At 37.0% G+C, this 23,240-nt stretch overlaps 1 protein-coding gene across 4 annotated transcripts in view; it reads left to right on the forward strand.

Annotated features, from left to right (window-relative positions):
- Nucleotides 1-23,240, forward strand: part of LOC114243178 (uncharacterized) — a 276,284-nt gene that overhangs the window by 151,120 nt on the left and 101,924 nt on the right. For all 4 annotated transcript variants that reach the window (XM_089730435.1, XM_089730429.1, XM_089730433.1 and 1 more), the window contains exon 3: nt 7,242-7,281. In XM_089730435.1, the coding sequence (XP_089586561.1) occupies nt 7,242-7,281 (40 nt within the window). The remainder of the gene's footprint in view (nt 1-7,241; nt 7,282-23,240) is intronic.

A 23,240-nucleotide genomic window follows, 5' to 3' on the forward strand; every position in this document is an offset into this window, starting at 1 on the left:
CCAGGTGGGCTGTAAGCTCGTCCACCCACCTAAGCAATAAAAAAAAAACCTCAATCTAATGTATCAAGGTAGATGACGTCATCGAAAATGTCGTTATTTTGTCTATGGGCTCCAATAACTACTTAACGTCACCTAGACCGTGAAATAGTTCACCAATAACAAAACATAAAGAAAAATTTGAATGTTTAAACATACTCGTGTATTTATGAAAACTAAAATCCTTAATACGGTATCACATAATATAATTTGTTCAACTTTAAAAATAAAAGGTATTCATTTTATTCACAAGCAAAAAAAATCATCATCCTGTACCTATAATATTTATGGCAATTATATTTTTTCAAACGTCCTTTGTATAGCGTTGTTTGCAAACAGCCTGTTCGAGTATAAAGGAATTCCATTCAACGACCGTACAACAAAAAAAATGGATGGAAAATAAAAACAGAAGCGCAATTAGCGTGATTTAATGGGCATTTAATTAGAATGCAATTAACGGGATATTTTTCGAGTTGCCGCCTCTTGTTTTGTTGTCATAATGTTTTGTTCTTTGTTATTACATGTTTGATACTTTCAAAACATAATTTATATTGGATCAATGTTTACTTAGATAGATTTGTAAAGGTAAATGCTTGAGCTCTAAAAACATAATAGTGAATACCTTAAAGTATAGTCGGGAATCCAGGGTAAAGTTTTAAAAAGGTTTTAAGCGGTAGGCAGCGGCTTGGCTCTGCCCCTGGCATTGCTGAAGTCCATGGGCGACGGTAACCACTCACAATCAGGTGGACCGTATGCTCGTCTGCATACAAGGGCAATAAAAAAAAATCAAAACTATCATCTAATTTCTTCACATGAGTATTAAAGATTTTATATGATCATACACATAACACGACCGATTTAATAGAACAAACAAACAAACATTAGTATTAGCCATGACAATAGTTAACATTCATTGTTTTCCATAATAAAGATCCTTCCAAAATAAAGATCAACGAAAATGCTACCTTAACTTAGAAAAAACTAAATTTCTTTAATAGCATAGGTAGGAACGCCGAGTGGTCAGTGCCACTATAGGTCACAGCGCGAGTACCACTACCTACTTTGAAACGTGAGTTACAGACCTTATTCATACATATATTTTGACGGCTACGCACCCTTCAAACTTTGACACATGCCTTTTGGGGTAATATACACTGGATCGTGACACTTATCCATGTGCGATCACAATTTTTTTACCTACATATCCCGGTAACCTCGAGGGGCTATATCAGGTTTCTGAACATTTAGGTGAAGCTCACGGGACTCAGCCTGGACAATTTGGTAACACTAGCCCTAGCGAGGGTAGTGCTTCCCTGAAATTCGCGAGAATTCGCGATCGCAACAGCCTCCAATTATAGCAGCAATTTATAACACAATGTTGTTTCTTTTTTTGGAACGAAGTTCCTTATGGTACGATGCGGAGGGGTACCGGGAAAAAACGTCCGTAACGTAAGATTCTTATTAGTAATGCACTCAGTGTACGATTTCACTTTGTAATAACGTACAAAAAATAACATATTTTTTTATCATTTATTGACCACGATCTCAGAGCGTTCGTTAGCGCAATACACTAACTCTTATACAAACAACCGTGAATGAAGTGTACCACAATATGTTCGCACGTTACCGAATGACCGTGGGTTGTTGCGAAACCTCCAGTTTTATTTTCTTTATACCTCGAATAGAACTTTAAATTAATATTTTTATAATAAGGAACTTCGTTCCTATCCGGTGTCCCACGACACCACACATCTTTTTTTTTCTTAGCTATTCGCTGGTAGCCTAAGAAGCTGTTCCAGCTACGCCCGGACGAATAGGTAAGCCCACGGGCTCAACCTGAGAATCGCAGAATCTACCACCGGATCGGAATCGCGACCCACTGAGAAGATACGGCGAGAAACTCATTGGGCTATGTCTATGAGCTAGCGTCTCTTCGAGCAAGATGCATGATTACGAGTGTACCGGGCGTCTCGATTGACGTGGGTTTTTCGCTAATTTCCGAGAACTCCTTAAGTATTTTACACACTTTGTAATAAAACGTACAACATCTCATCTTTGACGAGAGCGCTATAATATCCATAGTAGGTAACACCCGACGAGTCGTCGCTCCGAGCTGAATCTCCGTATTAATTAACATTCGTACGCCATTAGTTAATTTAAAGTGCTCTCTTTTCGAACATTGTACTTTAATTGTGATTTATATGGATTTCGTAATCATTATTTGTAATTAGTCAGCTTTAATAAGAGACAATTTTAATTCATTTCCCTAACATAATTATTCGGACCGGGAAATTGATAGTAATACTGTAAGTAATTACGTTAAGGATTTCTGAATTATGAAATGAATAGATTTTTATTTATTATTTTAACGCATGTAATTGTATGCGTTTAATTGTTATAGTCAAACAATAACCCACTTTCAAAAAAATTATTTTTGTGTAAATTTCTCTGTTTGATTTGATAAATCTGTTTGATTTATACAAACTAGTTGTACCCTGGTAGTCGAAATTCGACTATAATTAAATGAAATTATAAGTTTGTATATACACTATTATGATTCTATTGTCTAAGACTTTTACTTCAAAGAATTCTATTTCTTCACAGATTTCGCTAAGACTACACTTTAGACAAATATTAACAAAGACAAACAAAACAATATTTAATCTATTCTCAATTTGACTATAGACTTTATAGTCTACTTTTTTTATTGCTTATGCAATAAGAAAAGTTTGACAATAAACAAATAGTATGTATGAGTGTGTGTGTCAAATACATGGTAGTGTGTGTAATGTTTTCTTTATTGATTTAATGTATCTTAAATGCATTATTTAAAAAAAAAAATTGTTATGTGCACTGCTTCTCTATATTCTCTATAAGTGTGGAAAATTTCATACTCCTCCGTCCGAACAATTTTCGTAAAAAGGGGTACAAAGTTTTTGTTTCACGTATTTATATTTAGATTCTCCAATCACATTGTATTAACATGTCATTGTGTCGCTGCTATTTTATAATATTATTATTGAGTAATATTCCAACGTATTTCTTATTAAGAGCCGACATGATTAGCTACCACCAGCCTGTCTTTTTTACTGCGAATTATTAATGAGCTCCGTTTTTTCGTTACAAAAAGAGTAGGTATAGATGTAAAGAGAAATTATTTTACTTCTGGAAAACTCGGATCTTTATCGGAATACGATGACACCCGAACTGTCAATGAATGATCGTATTAAATAAGTGACATTTTCATATCCATTAATATGGAACTTTATTGTTTAGTGTCAAATGACAAAATGAATAATGTCAATGTACTGAAGCTAGTGGTCGTCGTGGCCTAACGGATAAGACGTCCAGTGCATTCGTGTTGAAGCGATGCACCGGTGTTCGAATCCCGCAGGCGGGTACCAATTTTTCTAATGAAATACGTACTCAACAAATGTTCACGATTGACTTCCACGGTGAAGGAATAACATCGTGTAATAAAAATGAAACCCGCAAAATTATAATTTGCGTAATTACTGGTGGTAGGACCTCTTGTGAGTCCGCACGGGTAGGTACCACCGCCCCGCCTATTTCTGCCGTGAAGCAGTAATGCGTTTCGGTTTGAAGGGTGGGGCAGCCGTTGTGACTATACTGAGACCTTAGAACTATATCTCAAGATGTGTGGCGCATTTACGTTGTAGATGTCTATGGGCTCCAGTAACCACTTAACATCAGGTGGGCTGTGAGCTCGTCCACACAGCTAAGCAATAAAAAAAAAAAAAAAAAAAAAAAAAGCTATTTGCGAGAGCACGATAAATACGAACTTTTCCGAAAAATTACGAAGGAAAATCTTTTCTCACTATATCTATACTAATATTCACTTTAACGTAAGTCAAATATCTACCAAGGAAATCTACCAAGTACCCGATATCTAGAACAGAAGTTGGAATCCGACTGTCTGCCAGTATAATTAATTACCATCCAAGCATTACATATCAAAACCGCTATATTGAAACGTGTCCGAAGAAAGATGTACTACGTCAGTCTGCGTCCAATGCAAACAGGTACATTACCTTGACGTTGGACCGTATGAAACTGAAACGTGAATTTTGAACGTTATTGTTAGGCTTGAAATAGAAAGTATTGAAGCGTTCGTTGCTTGTTTTGATCGAATTATTTGCTTACGTTCTATACCCACTCTGTCAAATTGAGTTTTCGAAACAGTTCTGACCGCTTCATGCTTCATCGATCGAGTGGTTAGTGATCTCGACTACTATAGCCCGGGGTGTGAGTTCGATTCCCGGTCAACATTAGTTCATTTATATTAGAATTTGAAGTCTAAGGTGTACTTGAATTTATTTCAAGCTTAAAGTTTATTTATTTGTTACAATACGGATATCCATTTTATCATTTTCAATTTGATACGTACAAAAAATTGGTTCTTCAGGCTTTACGTTAAAACATTTCAATAGCTTGATAAAGAAAAAATTACACAAAATCAAGTTAACAATTGTATAATAATAACAACTCATCTGTATAATTAAGTTTGTGTAACTTAAGCATTAATTTAGGGAATTCATTATGAAGAAAATAGCTGTTTATCTTTCCCAGATTTGGTGAAGGATCGAAATTCCACTGTAATTACTAGAATACTAAGTGCTAAGTAAGTCAATACTACTAGTGCTAAGTAGATTTAAATTAATTTTAAGTAATATATTGTCCCTTAATTTTTTTTAAGGGATTTTATGACCTGGTAACTGTGACTTTTAAGTCATGTCTTATTTTAATGTATATTCATATTTTTATGAAAAATAATATTAAGGAGGGAAATGAAATAAAGATGATTAATTTGAGACATTAATCAACTGGGATGAAATTAAATGAGATGATATGAGATGAAATTTATCAATATTTATAAACATTTTAATAAATAAATCCTAAAGTTTAAATTTTTACTTTTAAGCTTTTTCAAAGAAATATTACAAAGTTGTGTCTCGTTTGTATTTCCGGCATCCATATGAGAAAATTGTAGCTCGGAAGCGATGAACGTAGAATATAAAAATTAAAAAAATCTAGTTAATGTCTATAGACTACCCTAACGACTTAAAGACAGATAGGCCGCTAGCAATGAATAATATATTTTTAATCATCAAATTAAAAAATCACTTGAAAAATGCTGTTTAATATGTGGGCAGTTGCAATATTAAATTTACGTTGTTGAAATAATTTAGATTTCTTTCGTAGTCAACTGTAACTGGGTCACGCTATCGCTGACGCATTGAAAATTCTATAACAATTAAAACGCTCTTAATTTTAATATTTCCACTTGCAATAATTTAATATTAGGCATTTCCAATTATTCCTATATCAGCACAATATGGGATACATTTAGTTAGATTGTCTCAAAATTGTTTTAACATTTCCAAAGTTTTTAATTTATTTTACCAATAAAACAACACTGCATTATTGAAGAGCATTAAGTCAATGGGAATTACATGTATTTAATTTTTTTTAATATTTTTGATTCTGAGTAACATAAATAACATAAATCTAAAAGATTTTAAAATTGAAACAATTCGCAGTCTTCATATTTTTCGTACCATATGTAGCAAAGTAAACATGAGCATTATTTGTTAGTACAGAGTAGAATTTCGTAGATGAGTTTAAAGAGCGGTGGCAACAAATAAAGCTGTTAACTGAGAATCGACAGTCCGGTCACGGCGACACAAGGGATCAACTGCACTCAAGAACGAGGTATAAACGTAACGAACTATCTCAAGATATATCTTATTGTTGTTCGATTTGTTAATACTACGTACGTACTAGGTTTTAGAGTTAGATTACTTATACAAATATTTATATCATTAATCCCAACTCTTCAATCTGAGAGGATGTAGAAATCGATAACTAACTAAAGCCACTGTTAAATATTTTTTAAGCTATGCACATGACTAATGAAACATAAAAATTGAAAAACAAATTATTTTGATAAATTGGCTTCTTATATATATAATTAATAAGATTTTAATAAATATTGATTTTATTTATAATATAAATAATAATAACCGGGAACAAATTACGCACGGTCATCTGGCCCCAAATTAGGATTCCCTGAGCTGTGGGTACCAGAGACAGAATTACATACTTCTATAAGTTTAAATAGATACATATACAGATAATAAATACCCAGACAAAGAGCAAACAAACCTGTTCATCAGAAGAATGTTTGCCCGATATGGGAATCGAACCCACAACCCTCGGCGCAACAGTCACGGGCGCTAACTACTGCACCACTGAGCAAAATCTAGTTTAGACGATGCAAGCTGCTAACCAGACAGTGGACAGCTACTCGGCTTATCTACTCGTACGCCAGTAGCTCAACTCTCCTTTGCTGTCTACACGAAATTAGTAGCTGTCCAGTCTTGCGAATTGCAAGTTGAGTTGTAGATCGTAAATTTTTTATTTATTTTTTTACCTCTCTGCTGTTATTTAGATACATTTCTTTTACGATACTTATGTTCCAAAGAAGCTTTTCCCATATCTCTATTTCGTTTGTTTTTATCGAATCAATTGCATAGGTTTTCTTGCTCTTTGTATACATAGTTTCATGAATAAAATATTGTCAGAAGACAATCTATGTATGTAGTATGAATAGATGTAATATGTAGTAGGTTAGTATAAATATCCATAATCAAAAACTAAGAACGTGCCTTATCCCGCGACTTACCCGCAGCATTCGTATCATGTACTACCGTCCCAGTCCACCTCACAAGAAAACCGAGCAAAGTAATAAGAAAAGGTAGAAGTGCCCCATTGAATGATAACTCCGGGGCCCTTTGTCTCTCGCGTCCGTCTTGACGAATCGAATTAAAAGGCTTATTGTGTCTACGTGACAGCTCTCAGACCCTCGCTGAAGAGCGCTTTTTGTTTCAAGCAAACTAAAATATTACAGACCATTCACTAGATCCCCCAGGAGGGAACGAAAGAGATTTGCTACTTGAATTTGTACTCAATTTTTAACAGGGAACCTTAATTAAGAGAGAGTTGTTCTTTATTGGCGGGAGTAGTCTTAATGCGTTAATTGTCGAAATGCAATCTCGGAAGAGGCATTTTAATCATCGCTTCATATTTTAATTAAACGAGAAAGTTCTTTTTGCGATTGATTGTTTTATTTTATTTTTAATAAGTGTCAGATTTGTAAATGATTCAATTTCGTTTTGTTACAGGCTTCGTTGCGACAACGGGTGTCGTCGACTTCGGAGCAAGGTAATAATAAATAAAACATTGTTATTGCTTATATCGTGTTTAATTGTCATAGACCTTCACTATTAGTATAGTATTATTGATAAACATTTTTATTGCTTAGATGGGTGGACGAGCTCACAGCCCACCTGGTGTTAAGTGGTTACTGGAGCCCATAGACATCTACAACGTAAATGCTCCACTCACCTTGAGATATAAGTTCTAAGGTCTCAAGTATAGTTACAACGGCTGCCCTACCCTTCAAACCGAAACGCATTACTACTTCACGGCAGAAATAGGCAGGGTGGTGGTACCTACCCGTGCGGACTCACAAGAGGTCCTCCCACCAGTAAAACTAACTCTTTATAGTTTTTCGTACTCACGTTGGACCACATATCAATGAGTCATTTAATAATCATTAATAATTTTAAATGTAGGAAAACCATTCATTTAACTTCCTCAAAATGTAAACAGCAAGTCTTATACAACATGTCTTAATTATGCATTGTATCCCACGCCTTACAACCGACACTGTACCTTAAAAATATGTACCGAGACGAACACGCGCATTAATGACGTGCAATATTTATACACAAGCCACCCTAATTGCTAGGGTGGAGAGTGGAAAAAATGGGTAATTTCACGTAATATAATATGCATACTTAAGGTTCCGAAACGTGGTTGAATTTTGTCGCGGCCATACTTATTACACGATTCCACTTCAAACGTCTTTCTAGGCTGCATGTGGCTATGGACGAATGAAACGCTACGAATGTTGCTCTACGTTGTTTTTTTTTTACAAACCATCGGAGGGCGTTTTAAAGGACACGAATGCTTCTTCAAAGATTTAGTAATGTTTTCATTTTATTTTTACTGCTTAGATGGGTGGACGAGCTCACAGCCCGCCTGGTGTTAAGTGGTCACTGGAGCCCATAGACATCTATAACGTAAATGTGCCACCCACCTAGAGATATAAGTTCTAAAGTCTCATTATAGTTACAACGGTTACCCCGCCCTTCAAACCGAAACGCATTACTGCTTCACGGTGGAAATAGGCGGGGTGGTGATACCTACCCGTGCGGACTCCCAAGAGGTCCTACCACCAGTAAATTAATACTAACTAATATTTTAGCAACAATTTCTTAGATTCGTATTAAATATCTATGTATGCTACATCGTGGATTAAAATAAATGATTCATGAATATTGTAAAATTTTATACATTGGTAAACTTTCGTGTTACATACGGTTTTTCGCTCGATTTACACGTTCTTTGCTTTTAAATTAATTTGCCCAAAGTTGAAAATGCAAGGTAGAGTAACTTACTAACACATTATAGCAGTAAGTAGCTGGGATTTTTATTTTTTCAATATGTTTAGGTGCTCAGCTCGCTCCCCTCGCCGCCACAATTTCCTCTTGACGGAAACCCTCAATCTAATGATACGGCTGTGTTAAAAAACACAAGGAAATTTAATAACGGCAAGAGCCTACATCTCGCGAGAGGAAAACAAAGAAAATTTAATTTTGACGATTCCCACATGCTCAATAACGCTGAGAAGTTTCACGGATACCACGCCAAATTAAAAACCATCCCCCGTAAAGTGAAGATTTTCTTTTATGGTCGATAAAGGATACTAAGATTATTTTCCGAGTTGATGGTGATATTAAATCGAGCGTAGGAAAAACCAAACACCAGAAATCTGCATATCACGTTACGGGGACGTGCCAACCCTACGGTAATTATACGGGACAAAGCTCTAACACATTTCAAAGGTAAGCAAATTAGTTCCGCACTTAATGATCCGACAAAGCGCGTAAATCTTTTTAAAATGCGCGCCCGGAGTGTTTCCTTTTGCTACAGGGGACACAAAAAATATATTTGCATAAGCCCGACACGTATGCAAATGTCGGCCCGTGCGAGGAAAGGCGGTGAAAATTGTATCAAATTGTTCCAACGACACGTAGGCTTTACCGGCAATTTGTCAAGCGAGCAATAATTATTTCGAAGCCCCCGTCTCGCAATGAATGGCTAATATGCCACCAATTGACACAGAATTATGACGGGAAACGTAAGCTTTAGCTTTGATATTAAAAGCTATAATAATATGACGCTTGTAGTTTTATCTATACTATCTATACTCTATACTAATATTATAAAGAGGAAAGATTTGCTTGTTTGTTTGTTTGTATTGAATAAGCTCCGAAACTACTGGACCGGTTTGAAAATTCTTTCACTGTTTGGAAGCTACACTATTCCTGAGTGACATAAAAAATTAGGGATCTTTACTAAAACTCCAAAAATGTAACCCAAGGTGTAAAAAATTACCTAAAAAATTCTTTACATCGCGTGCCCTGCGAAAACTATTGATGATAGAATAAAATAATGTACTGCGACTTTTTAGAACACATTATTAATTACAAAAAGTGTCGCGACAGCATATTTGTAACTATTATAGTTATGCCGCAATAAATGTTCTTTTATTTTAAATAATAAAACAACGTCAAATATCGTTGAAATTTTTGTTAAAGACCCGAGCGGAGCCGGAGCGAGCCACTAGTGTGTTATAAAAAATGGACTTGTGCATGTTAATTTTTGGCGAAAAATATTAATTGCGGTGAATTTAAACAGAAAAAAGCAAATGAAATGCTAAAAACCATGCGCCCCTTCATATGCTTTCCCACGGTTTTCAATAAAAACAAACTGCTCCAAATCCGGAGTAAGCACTGAAATGGCTGAATTAAGCCGGGCCATCAGTGCGGGCATGATGGCCCGGCCCGGCCGCTCAAAAATGTTATACGCCACCTGTGGCTCGTGTGTAATCGCATGCGTTTATCTCCAGGACGTATGCACTGGGCCCGGTCGGCCCGGCCTGTGAAATGATTTTTGCACAGATGTGAAAATATTGGACCTGCCTTCGCAGTACTCAAAATGTTTTAGTTCGTTTTTTCGATTGCCGAGCATGCGGCTCATCGGTGAGTAGTTACCATCGCACATGGACATTAGTCATGCCATGGGCATAGCCGAACCGCTGTCTACTGCTGACATTAATGAATTAATAAATATGACGAATTCAAATACTATAGCTATGCCATCTGGTATATGTATGTATAGCGCTTGAAGATACGTGCCTGATGTTTTACTGGCATTAACTTTTAACTACTGGCAAATAATTTAGAAACGAAAACATAATTTTGCAAAAGTATATTTAAAAAAAAATCACACATATCAATGTAATAAATAGGGCCAAAACCACAAAAAGTTTAAGTCTAAGGATTTTATCATGAAATTTAAATGCGAAATGTTTTTAGGCGTATCCACGACTTTCAACTGTCGCGTTGGCACCAAACGTTATTTGCAATCCATTCAATTCCGCACCAATGGAGTGAATTTATGCGGTGTCGGTCGTTCGGGCAATTATCATTCACGCAATGACTGCTCGGTGTCCACTCGTCGCGTCCGGGACCGAAATTCCCGCACCCAACCAATTAACACGCCCATTGCATCCCGCTCGATTGACCAAACGATTTATCGACTCGGTCCAATACGAAAAAAAAAACCGGAACATTTTAACATCAACGAAATTTTCCCACGGTTATGAGACCTTAATAGTGAACCGCAGTCTTTTATGAAGCCAAGCGAACACAATAACGATAAAGGTGAGCAGAAAATCCGGACAATAAACCTCAACAAAAAAGCCGTGAGGGCTAGTGCGGGGCAAATAGTTCGTGAAATTTCGAAGGGTCCTGGCGCTCGACGAACGTTGGACGGGACACTTTACGACGGTCCTCTCAGTAAACCTGCCCATTACGTCGGGTTAAAGGATCGGCCGCTCGAGTTATAAAGATTCCGAGCGCTCGCCTAAGATTTGTAGCCGGTTTATAGATGTAGAAGGGTTGTTGGATGCAGCGGAGGGTATTATGATCATGTCGAGTCGAGAGGTCGTATCATTTTCAGGAGTCAACATTGCGAACACGATGGAGGGCTTTTCGAGGAGAGCAGTATGAAAATATGAAAGTGGCTTTACTGAGCGGGGATTTAAAAAATTGAATTCAGAATTTGATGTTCTTGACTTTTTCTATTATTTTTTATACCAACGTAAATATAAAGCATTCAATGAACTCCAGCTATGTTTTTTTTTATGTTACACATGAACACCCCGACACCGATAGTAAAAACTATAAAACTTATGCTTTGTGCAAGTGTATGTGCAATATTTAAGTTAATCAGACGTGTTGAAGATGAAGACAATTAGAATAAAAGATTCCTTACACACAGATAGACGTGAAGCTAATATTAGGGTATTAAAAACTATAGCTTCAGTACCGGAATAAGTTAAATTTAACTTGAAATTGAGTAGTTGTATTAACCAATTCAGATCAAGGCTCGAAATGCGAGAACAATTGTTCACCGCCAGCATCTCAATGATGTATACGAGAATCGAGAGCATACACAAACAGCACTGCGAGGTGTTTACAGGTGTTTGCTAAATGCCCTCACGTAAACAGCTCAATGGCGTGCTCCTTTTGCGGGCGTTCTCTATGTCCGTCTATCTGTAAGCAAGCTCCGACTGTTTGTTCTATACGTTGCTTCTCGCCTTTGACGAACCATGTACAATTAATCGAATAGGAGCAGAGTAGGGAAATGTTTTAGAGTTCATCTAGTGAAGCTCATCACACCTGAAAATTTAGGTTAATTTAATGTGTTTTGAAATATTTTACTTGTAGTCCTTTCAAAAATAGTTCTTATTGAAAACATTAAAGCTCACCTCTTATAAGACGCAGTGGCCTAAAGGATAAGCCGCCCTGTTTACATGTATAGAACGATGCGAATATGCCGATGTTCGAATTCCGCAAACAGGTACCAATATTTTTAATAAAATACGTATTTAGGCCATGTTCACAAATAACTTCAACGATACAGGTTGACATTTCATAGAAAAAAATCAGACCCGCTAAATAATATTATTCGATCAATTACCGGTGGTAAGGTGTATTATAAGATACCACCATCTACCGACAACTGTCGTGTACACCCGTTTGAATGATTGAGACAACCGTTAAATGATACCGTTGAGACTTTGACAGGTTTTATTAGTAACTAAATACTCATTTACTATCTCTAAATGCGAATCATATTTTTAATAGATCCTAAAAACGTTAATAACATATTTTTGAGTAGCCGTATTGTTTTATTAAACACCCTTTTAAAAAACAACACCAAATAATCAAAATAAGTATGAGAACGACATTCTCGACCCTATCGAATACTCACTCAGTAAAAACATACAGTAAAGGAAACTAATATTCAAAACTTGCAAACGAAATGAACCTCAAAGGTGAAAGCGGGGTATTCACCCAAAACACCAAACATGGTCGTTGAGCGACTAGGCTGCGGTCGGACCTGCCCAGCCAGACACGTCCCGGTCAATCCTTTTGACGCCGCAGCCTGACCGTGTGAAACGAGCCTTTGAGCTCTCACCTACAACCGCAAACGTTTGGCGTTACAAATAGAAATGAATTTTGAAGAATACGTGTCTTTTAGACTCTGAACAAAATTAGATATTTATTATTGAGAATTTTTTTTATTAAACTACCCACTCGTGGTCCTTTAATGTGGTTGAATAAGGTAAGTAGGTAGATAACCATGAAGCATTTTTTTTTCCATGAAATCCTTTTTGGAATTTAAGTTATAGCCCATTTCAACAATAATGTAATTTTACTGTAATTTTGTACGTACAAAGGCTCTTTTTAAGAATGATACATCAGAAAGAAGAAAGAATGATACATCGTCGATATACATTTTCTAGAACAAAAGATGTCGATCTAATAAGATTACTGAACTTAAATAACTATATTCATAAGAAAAAAAGTGCAACAATTTTTTCGCATATCTGAAAATTATTAACTTAATCAAATCGATTAAATACAATTAAAAGTAATTATAAATGCGTATTATGTCTACCAAAAAACGCTAATCGTCGCGAAACGTTGCAACAAAAACTGCTACTAGCCTAAAAATCTAATGCAAGATTATTGGCCATTATACCTAGCCACAAATACCCTAAGTCTAAAACATTACCTTAGCCTAGGCCAAGCTTAAACTCTGGAAGTTGGCCCATTCGCCTGCCTCGCCTAAGTACAAAATATGAAACACGCCACAGGCAAAGCGCGGTTTTGGAACAGAGCGCCCTGCATATTGCATGAGGTAAACTTTTGTCCATCTCCTCAATATTTCAAATCCAGAATATCTTTCCTGAATTTATTTTACAACGGGGAAAACTTTGGGAATATCAAACATTTGATTGAAAAATTTGGATGCGGAAGGCGGAGGACCGCATTATGTGGAAGGCTTTGGGGAAGGCCTATGTCCAGCAGTGGGCAGATAAAGGCTGATGATGATGATGATGATGATGATGATGATGATTGAAAAATGGCTCGTCAGTAACACGCTTGAGGCTCCATTGGTATAATGTGAGTCTCATTCAAGAGAAATCAGAATCGATATACAGTATACGCCACTACACATTCAGTGACTATTCTGAGTCGCATTATGATTATTACTTATATTTCTGTAGCTGTATTCTGGGCACCGGAACTCACAACCAATCTGGTATGCAGTAGCTACCGGAACCCTTTAGATAAAGTATTAAATTATTTTCGCTGTGCTCCTGAATTGTTGAAATCTTACAAAACAACTGAGAAGACAAGGTAGGGCTATTCACGTTATGATGTCTACTGGCCTCTGGATTAATCTGGCCTCAAACTAGGATTCTATGTACTATGTTTTTCTTGTTGCTTAGATGGGTGGACCTGGTGTCAAGTGGTTACTGGAGCCCATAGATATTTACAACGTAAATGCGCCACCCACCTTGAGATGTAAGTACTAAGATCTCAGTATAGTTACAATGGTTGCCCCACCCTTCAAGCCGAAACGCATTACTGCTTCACGGCAGAAATAGGCGGGGTGCTGGTACCTACCCGTGCGGACTCACAAGAGGTCCTACCACCAGTAATTACGCAAATTATAATTTTGCGGGTTTGATTTTTATTACACGATTTTATTCCTTCACCGTGGAAGTCGATCGTGAACATTTGTTAAGTACGTAGTTCATTAGAAAAATTGGTACCCGCCTGCGGGATTCGAACACCGTTGCATCGCTAGATACGAATTCACCGGACGTCTTATCCTTTAAGCTACGACGACTTCAAAACATGTAAAAACATTTATAATCATAAATCATATATAAATATCAATATTAAATAACATATAGAGATTCCACTTGTCTTAATATATATGAGATCCAATAACAACATAGTCTGCAAACTTATATAAGAAAACTAATTCCAAGACCCTTCTTTACTTAGTACCTTCTTTTAGTACCAAATTAATTTCATCTCATGAAACCATTTCAGATCGTCAAATAGTGTATTTATTATTTAGTCGGCAATGTTTCAGCCGAGCTTACACGTTCTCGAACTAAGCAAAACGAAATCAATTCAAATGAGCATCATAAATAGCAATCGAGTTTGCATTGTTCGGTACCGAAGTGAATTCAATGCGCAATATCGCATACAATGCTACGTATGCTCAATGAAGTAGATTGCATTTGAGACTTAATTTCATTTCCTAATACGCTTCACGTATTTGCTCCCCATCTATTCGTGTTTGCCCGCTACCGCATTCATTTCGAACAGTCTCCATATTTTCCTTTTGTCTAGACGAAATCTTAACGAATATGTAAGTAGTTGTACAGGTACAATGCGCTTCTATTGTCGTGTATGAAATTGTTCTCAATGAGAGATACGAGAGACGGATTCAAAACTTTTAATTGAAATAAATTCACCGACCCTTTTATCTTATTGCCTTCAAATCACTAAGGTTTCATATTGTTTTGCTGTTATAGGCAGAAGATAAGTAAATCGTCAATAATTCTTGTTATTAGAAATCGATAAACAGACAAGCATATTTTCGTCTTTTAGAATTAAATATTTTTAGTTTTGTTTCCAAACAAAGCTATACACCACCTAACACAGCACAAGAAATATTGAAACAACTATTGATATTATAATTATTTATCCAAGACCAAGCAAATGCAAAAGCGAGTTATGCAAAAAAATTGTTGCCCACATATTGTTTTGATATTTAAGAGATTTTCAGCTCACGTGAACACAATACGCGTTTTGTACTTGTTACATTTCACCATCAGAAGATGCTGAAAATATAGTCTTACATATTGCATCTATCTTGCCTAATAAGTGATGCTTTATATCATGAAGGCGCTAGGCAACTGGCGCTGTAAAACACACTCAAAACAAATTGAGTTAGGGTCAATAGTATTCTTATCTATTTGCGAAATCGTCATCAGATTATACGAATCTAGAAAACCGATTGTAACAAGAAACAATTCAAATAACGAGATTTTCATATACAATCATATACTAACAACAAATGTAGGTTCGGAACGAGAGCGGTATCTCCAAATTGCTCATGTAAGACGAAATTAACCCTCACCCACATTAACACAGATAAGTCGGCGAGCTCATTTGCGAGCCTTCCGGCTGGTGCTCGTTACATCTTGATATTCTTTACCCCTTCACCGATACCCGGCACCACACGAGCAATAAATGGCGCGGAAGGAGCCCGCTATCGCGCCACCCGATATCTTCCATCCGAATTAATTTCAGAACGCGTTCGTTCTCAGAAACGAACTAAGTTCGTGGACTTGTTATTTCTACGTGCAGCCGAGCGTGCGCGACTTCTAATCGCGAAGAGTCGCGAGATAAAATGGCGACCCGTAATTAACATAACGCGCCTTTCGAAGATATGTGGAGTATCTTAATGGTACGGTGCCTCCGTAAATAATGGGCTCTTATGGGAAAGTTACTAAAGATCACTGTTTCGTGTGTAATTTTAAGGGCTTCGTCGCTCACGTGCTTTTTGAATAATGTGCCAAATATGAGTTGTATTTTAATGGTGGTGCGGTATTAAGTTCTGCATTAATTTTAACGTGGGATCGAAACGTTTCGACAGTAACATCATAGGTAAATTCGCATTTGTTTATTACAATGATTCGTAATTTTTCGACATCATTGCACAAAATGAGTTAATTTACGATTGTTATAGAACATTAATATCACCACCGTAGGTTTCCTGGTACACAAATATACAAACAAAAAGCAGTTAATTATCCTCCGAAATTGCATCTAAGACGTTGTGCCTCTCGACACAAAGCACCGCGATCGCGCTATCAGCCGCAGGATGCACTGCCGGTCGCAGATTACGCGTGAGTTATGAGCTATTTCTGAATCGAGGGCGCCCGCGGCGAGCGCTTGCAACCTCCTGGAGCTTCTTTTGGTTTTAATACAAATCTATTCATAACATTATTTGTGGCACGACATCAACACGAAAAATTAGCGAAACTCATTTGTTGCCAAGTTAAAAAAATTTGAATAACAATCAACGAAGAATAGTAAAAATCAATTTTTTTTTTATTTATTTTTTTATTGCTTAGATGTGTGGACGAGCTCATAGCCCACCTGGTGTTAAGTGGTTACTGGAGCCCATAGACATCTACAGCGTAAATGCGCCACACACCTTGAGATATAAGTTCTAAGATCTCAGTATAGTTACAACGGCTGCCCCACCCTTCAAACCGAAACGCATTATTGCTTCACGGCAGAAATAGGCGGGGCGGTGGTACCTACCCGTGCGGACTCAAAAGAGGTCCTACCACCAGTAAAAATAACAAATTACGATTACATTTATTCTTTACGTAATACAGAATCATGCAGTTTTATATCTCTCTCTCTTCGATCGGTCCCTCACTGCTGAGGATCGTGACTCCGTCCGATTTCGTCAACCAGCTGTCGCCATCGATCCCGTTTTGTAGCTTGGTGGAGTGCGTCGCTGACAGGTACCCCCAGTTCCTCCGCTATTTGGTCCGACCATCGCTCTCTACCCCTCTACCTTTACCAGGGACCTCTACCCCTAGGCCTTTTTCCCTCTATTTTACCGGTCACCACAAGGCTGGTATCCCTGCGTGCAATATGACCAAAATACCGCAATATTCTTTGTAGGCAGGTTGTGGATAGACGTTGAGTCTTTTCTATTTTTAATTGCAATTTTATATACAGACTAGCGACCCGCCCTCGCTTCGCTTCGGAAACATTAAAACACACATGAAACAAAACAAAAAAAGAAAAAATTAAATAAAAGTAGCCTATGTTCATCAGGGACAATCTCGGCTTCTAATGGAAAAAGAATTTTTCAAATCGGTCCAGTAGTTTCGGAGCCTATTCGAAACAAACAAACAAACAAATCTTTCCTCTTTATAATATTAGTATAGACTACAAATAACGCTTCAAAATAAAGAATCTAAATGTATAAACAAAAAAAAATATGAATATTTACGGCTGTACTTTTCATCTCACCTCAGCATCACATTGTTCATATGAAAGCCCAGATTAATATCAAAATACACCATACCACTACATGCGAAACTTGTTCCCGTTAATTACAAACATAGTAAATTAGGCACCAAAAACAGTCTCATTTTCCACACGAGTGCTGCGGCTAATATTGTCTAGCGAGTGAAATATGCAACCTTACCTGCAACTGCAGGGATTTGGTGTAATTGTCGAATATACGGCATTGTTTAATCCTGACTACGACTTCTAGAATGTTCGGGAATGCAGTCAAGATTTGTAACGTACCATGTGAACTTGGCCTGTAGCCTAACTTGCTGGATAGGTATTTTAAGTTTACGACGTTTAGTTTTTGGTTTTTTTTCTAGGGTAAAAAGACCTCTGGTCGCCCGAAGGACTTTTCAACTTTTCCAAGACAGGACAGTGAACTGAAAGTATCAGCCAGATAAGCAGGTTGATAGCAGCTGACAAATACCTCCCAGAGAGGACTAACCGCCAAAATACAACAGCTTCGAGAGTACATTCGAAAATTCTTCCTTCCTTCTTTCAGCGGATTGGAATCCAGACCCACTGAGAAGTCTCGACGAGAAACTAAAGCTAAATTTCAGATCTAAAGCTGGGTAGTGACTAGTAGCGTACAACAGCATTGAGCGTAGATCAGATGATCAGTTAGGTTGTATAGATCGTTCGACTAACGCATGCTCATGAGTACGCTCTGGTGTTAAAAAGAGATAGATATACCTTCCAGACCGGCTCGAAGGCGTAATATGCACCAAACTAAACAACGATTTTCTTGCAATATGAATCGCTGAAGACCGCAAGCTGTCCATTCTTAAGATTAAGCTCGTCTGTAAACAAACGTTAAAAACTCGTTTACTTATACGAACCCTTTTTAAAACAGTTAAAGTTCAAACACCCCCGAAAACCTTCTTCGACCCGTGAAACTCGAGCGACTGTAAACAGTCGTCAGGCGTCGTAGATGAAATTGCAAAAATGTAAAAGAGCTAATGTTTGCTCACCTTAAACCCCTTCCCGACCCCACGTGCCGGCGTGACGAGCCGGATAAAAGGCTTTAATACACCCTCATCCCTTATTACGAAACTTGAAAAAGACAACAATATAGATCCAATGTGTCGCGGGCGCGGGCAATCATACGCGCATCAAAGGTAGCGCTCCTGCGAGCTACCCAAGTGTGGAGTCGGCTTTATGTTCCTAGTTCTGTAATACCGTTTTGTATGGAAATGCCGAGTCAAAGGGCTACATGCGTTATGAGATCTGAAACAATACGGATTGTGACAATCCTGTTTCCAACGTACGTGAGGAAATACTATTTGAATGTTTAATGAGGGACTCCGATTTGTGCCGTAAATAATGAGCTTTAGACGAATGTGGTACGAATTCATATTTAGTTTATTAGTTCTGGAATATATGAAGAGATTTTATTACGTACCATTTCCAATTTTACGAAACAAATAAAAAGAAAATAAACAATTGTAAACTATTCGATTTTTTAAAATGCAAAACAACAGTTCCTCTCCACACTCTCTACGAGGAACACATCAAGTAGTCATTACCGCCCTACTGAAAAATCTCGGTTAGGCTGCTTTGCAAGTCAAAACTGTTTCACACTGGCGGCACCTTCCACCCGGAGTACCCGCCTAAAAAGGCTCGTAAGGACACATTCCTGACACATTGGTCCTTCTTTATACAGACCTAAAAAACTTCAGAAAAATATTATCTAAAGCAGCAAAGCTCTACAGTTACTTATTATGTATTATGATATAATTATATTCGTATACGTGTATTATGAGAATTTTATGATTTTAAGAATTGTTATACCGGCTCAAGGTCCACGTGTTTTTAAGTCCTCGGAGTGCTAAGACATCGAGGATGATGGCGAGGATGCCTCAGTCTCGCTTGCGTTGTGGTTAAAATAATCAAGATTACGTTACCTATTATTCACACTAAATTCTGCGTAAATAATTTTGTGATTAAGTCGTAGTATTATTATATTTCACAGATTTTGGTTACACAATATCTTACATTATGAGTTGCATTCGTAAACACGTAGTAGGTGATGAACAACTGAATTGGAATTACCAAAAAAAAAACTGGACACAAAACATTTCCTGATCTAAATATAATAATGCTGTTAACAAAATCCATTTCAGACAGCGCGTGCCATCGATCCACACATCGTTAAGGCGACGTGTGCGCCATCACAAGGAATTATCTGTGCGACAGACTGCAACACGTCCACAAATTGACATTCAATCAGTGTCGCGGCATTGTTTTCCTATCGATCCTTATTGAGAGTTGGCACACGCTCCACGCCGATATTCCGCCATCAAAACGCAATTTGTTTATGAAAATTTATTGTATTCGCCATTACCGCGTTACGGATTCTTTTCCTACGGGAGCGACCCCGCGGAACGAAATCACCTTATTCAATTCCCTTTTTGCATACATCACACACGCGGCTGTCTTACGAAGGGGAACATCGTCGGTTTTTGTCTGAACACGTGAATCGCGTTTGGGTCGCATGTTCTGCTCTTATTAGTCTCGATTGAATAAAGGTTTTTCCTACATCGCCCGTGGGGAACGACATCGTTTTCTGATTATCAGATTTTCTAATACATCTACTATTGTGTTTTTAGTAAACATATTTTACATTTCCTTTTGTTTGTATGAGCAAAAGCTTCTGGCTTCACCTAATCTTATATAAACGCTCGTATCTAAGGCTTATACCAAAATATATATTTTTTATTGCTTAGATGGGTGGACGAGCTCACAGCCCACCTGCTGTTAAGTGGTTACTGGAGCCCATAGACATCTATAACGCAAATGCGCCACCCATCTTGAGATATAAGTTCTAAGGCCTCAAGTATAGTTACAACGGCTGCCCCACCCTTCAAACCGAAACGCATTATTGCTTCACGGCAGAAATAAGCAGGGCGGTATAAAGTGAAGATAAGAAATAGTACTACAAGAAAACGGGCTATCTCGGCTGATTATATAATATCATAATTTAAGTTAATTTATTACAAGCTCTAGTTTGAATTTACATTAAATAATATTTGTTGCTTCAAATAAGTGTCTACGTTCTTTTCTTACCCCAAACGATCCGTCGCCATCGTACAAACCATTCTTCTTCATTTGTAAAGATAAAAATCCGTGTGATTTTTCGTTGAAGGCTTAAATTGTGCCGCTTTCTATCTTCGAAGGGTGAGACGTATCCCGAAAATTTCCAATCCCAAATTCCAAGGAATATCATTTATCAGCTTGGAATTAGCGCGTCACACACGGCAAAGTATTGATGTCAGTCGAGCGCGCGATATGACAACGATTCCCTTCTGTTTCGAGGATTTGGAAAAAGAATTGTCGCATATATCACAGTTAATAGGGTGAAGAGAGAGCACTACTTTTGCCTAATGCGACAAGGAAACATGCTACGCGCCCGCACGCATGAATACATTTGCAGAACTGGATTTTCAATGGCAATAAATATATGAAAGCGAAATCGACCGAGCGACTCCTACATGTGACTCCGTAAAAATATGAGTGGATTATTGTGGCTATTACATTATTCATTTCTCTGTAAGTACATCTATTGATTTCAGATTAGGGTTTTTACGATCGGAATGATGAGTTCAAATGTTTTTGTTGTCTTTTCTGTATATTCGCGGGGAGTTAGTACACCTGCAGCGGTGCTCAATTCAGCATTAACCCCTTTTCTTGTAACATAACAATAAAGCGGTGACTTGGTCGTAAACATGACGGCATAATGCTTCGTAAAAACCAACGATGTCGGTAAATATGGACAGGCGATGTTCTCGGTGACTATTAAATGACACTAAAATTGGTGTTACATTTACATCGCCTTCATATTTTTTTTTATTACATTGCATGTGTCTAAACAGCATGATCCATGTTAATGATCAATAACTTGATTATGATATGGCAATCGAATGTAACAAAACAAATAATCGCGTTTTCATGTTCTGGTACAATTAGTACTGAAGTATATTTTATTAATCACTTACATTGCTGACATTACAGAACACGTAATTCGGCGCCTTGGGGATTTGATCTCTCTTAGTAAACGTATTTAACTCAGCGAGAAGAAATTTCATCCTCGACATATTCCAATGCTATCGGTTTTCCTTTTACAATACCTTATCCAAAATATCATAAACAATTTTACTAGACGTACCATTTTGATATAAGGGATATAATTACTATATCTACTATATCCAAATGGCACGACTAGTAAAATTGTTTAGAGCGAAAAGAGCGGGAAATTATCCAATCCCACTGACAATGATGTCAGTTGATGATTGAATAATTTCCCGCTCTTTTCATTTTTTAACATTATTACATATCTTTCTGATTTACTTTGTTTAATTTCTTCATCGTTTTTTCTTTTACTCATCGCTTAAATTGTCATCATTTCATTCACAATAATTTCATGACATGCGTTAATGAATATAGACTAAAATTTTAGGTTAGTTTTAAAAATAAATTCAAAACTGAATATTTTTGGTTCTTTTATTGTTTGTTTGTGTTCTATGCATTAAAATGTAGATAAGTAGAAATTTTGTACGGTTGCTGTTTATATTTCACGGAAAGCTTCTGACTATTCTGATACGACCCATAAAGTATTTCTTGGTGTGTTTCATATTATATATTTTCGTATTTAGCACTTAGCATAGTTAAGCTTAACCGATTTGAAGTAAAAAAAGGTAACTATTCCTTATTATTGATTACTTTAATGACAAAAGCAAATTAAAACCCTATATAGTCGAATTTTCAAGCAGGAACTCAATTACTGGGAGTTATCATAAGCGGTTCGGCTTATTTATCTCGACCATCTTTTTCAATAGCCTATTTGTTGATACATTTACTATGAAAATTGAATAAATATTTACCGTTTCTATTAAAAAACTTCGCCTATCGATGTACAGTTATGTAGTAATAATTTACTAAGAAATAAAATCTTCTTTCCTTTTGCGGGCCTACTGGAAGAGATTTCAACATGAAATAAGTAGTGCCCTTGTACTCTGTATCCTTATTGTCGTGTTTTTTCTAACAGCTGTGTGTACAAAATATATTAAATAAATAAATAAAAATAACTAACTACCATTATAAGCTCTTTTGCATTGAAACTATGTTTTTTCGTGTGGTAGCCTCTGTGGATCTCAGCTAAACAGAATTTACAGTTAGGGAAGTGAGAGAAACGGTTCCTTAAAACACAGATGCCCTTTGAACCTAAACTTTACAGCAAAGAGTACAAAATGTAATGTTTTCTCGCAGCAAGTACATCGTTCGAGAATAATCTTTATTTCTCCGCATGCAATCAGCAGATTATGCTAAATACTTGGTGCGTAGTCGTATTATTTCTACGAGTTTCGCATACATAACAAGAGTTTATGAAACGCCCCTCGCTAAAAAGCTGTTATATTTTCAACACATGATTATGTAAAAGAATTCTGAGATTCTCAACATACGAGGGAAAGGGAATGTGTGTCGTTAAGACGCGAGGTCTCAAACGATTTGCAT

This window comes from Bombyx mandarina, chromosome 10 (genome assembly GCF_030267445.1).
Source record: "Bombyx mandarina strain Sakado chromosome 10, ASM3026744v2".
NCBI lineage: Eukaryota > Metazoa > Arthropoda > Insecta > Lepidoptera > Bombycidae > Bombyx > Bombyx mandarina.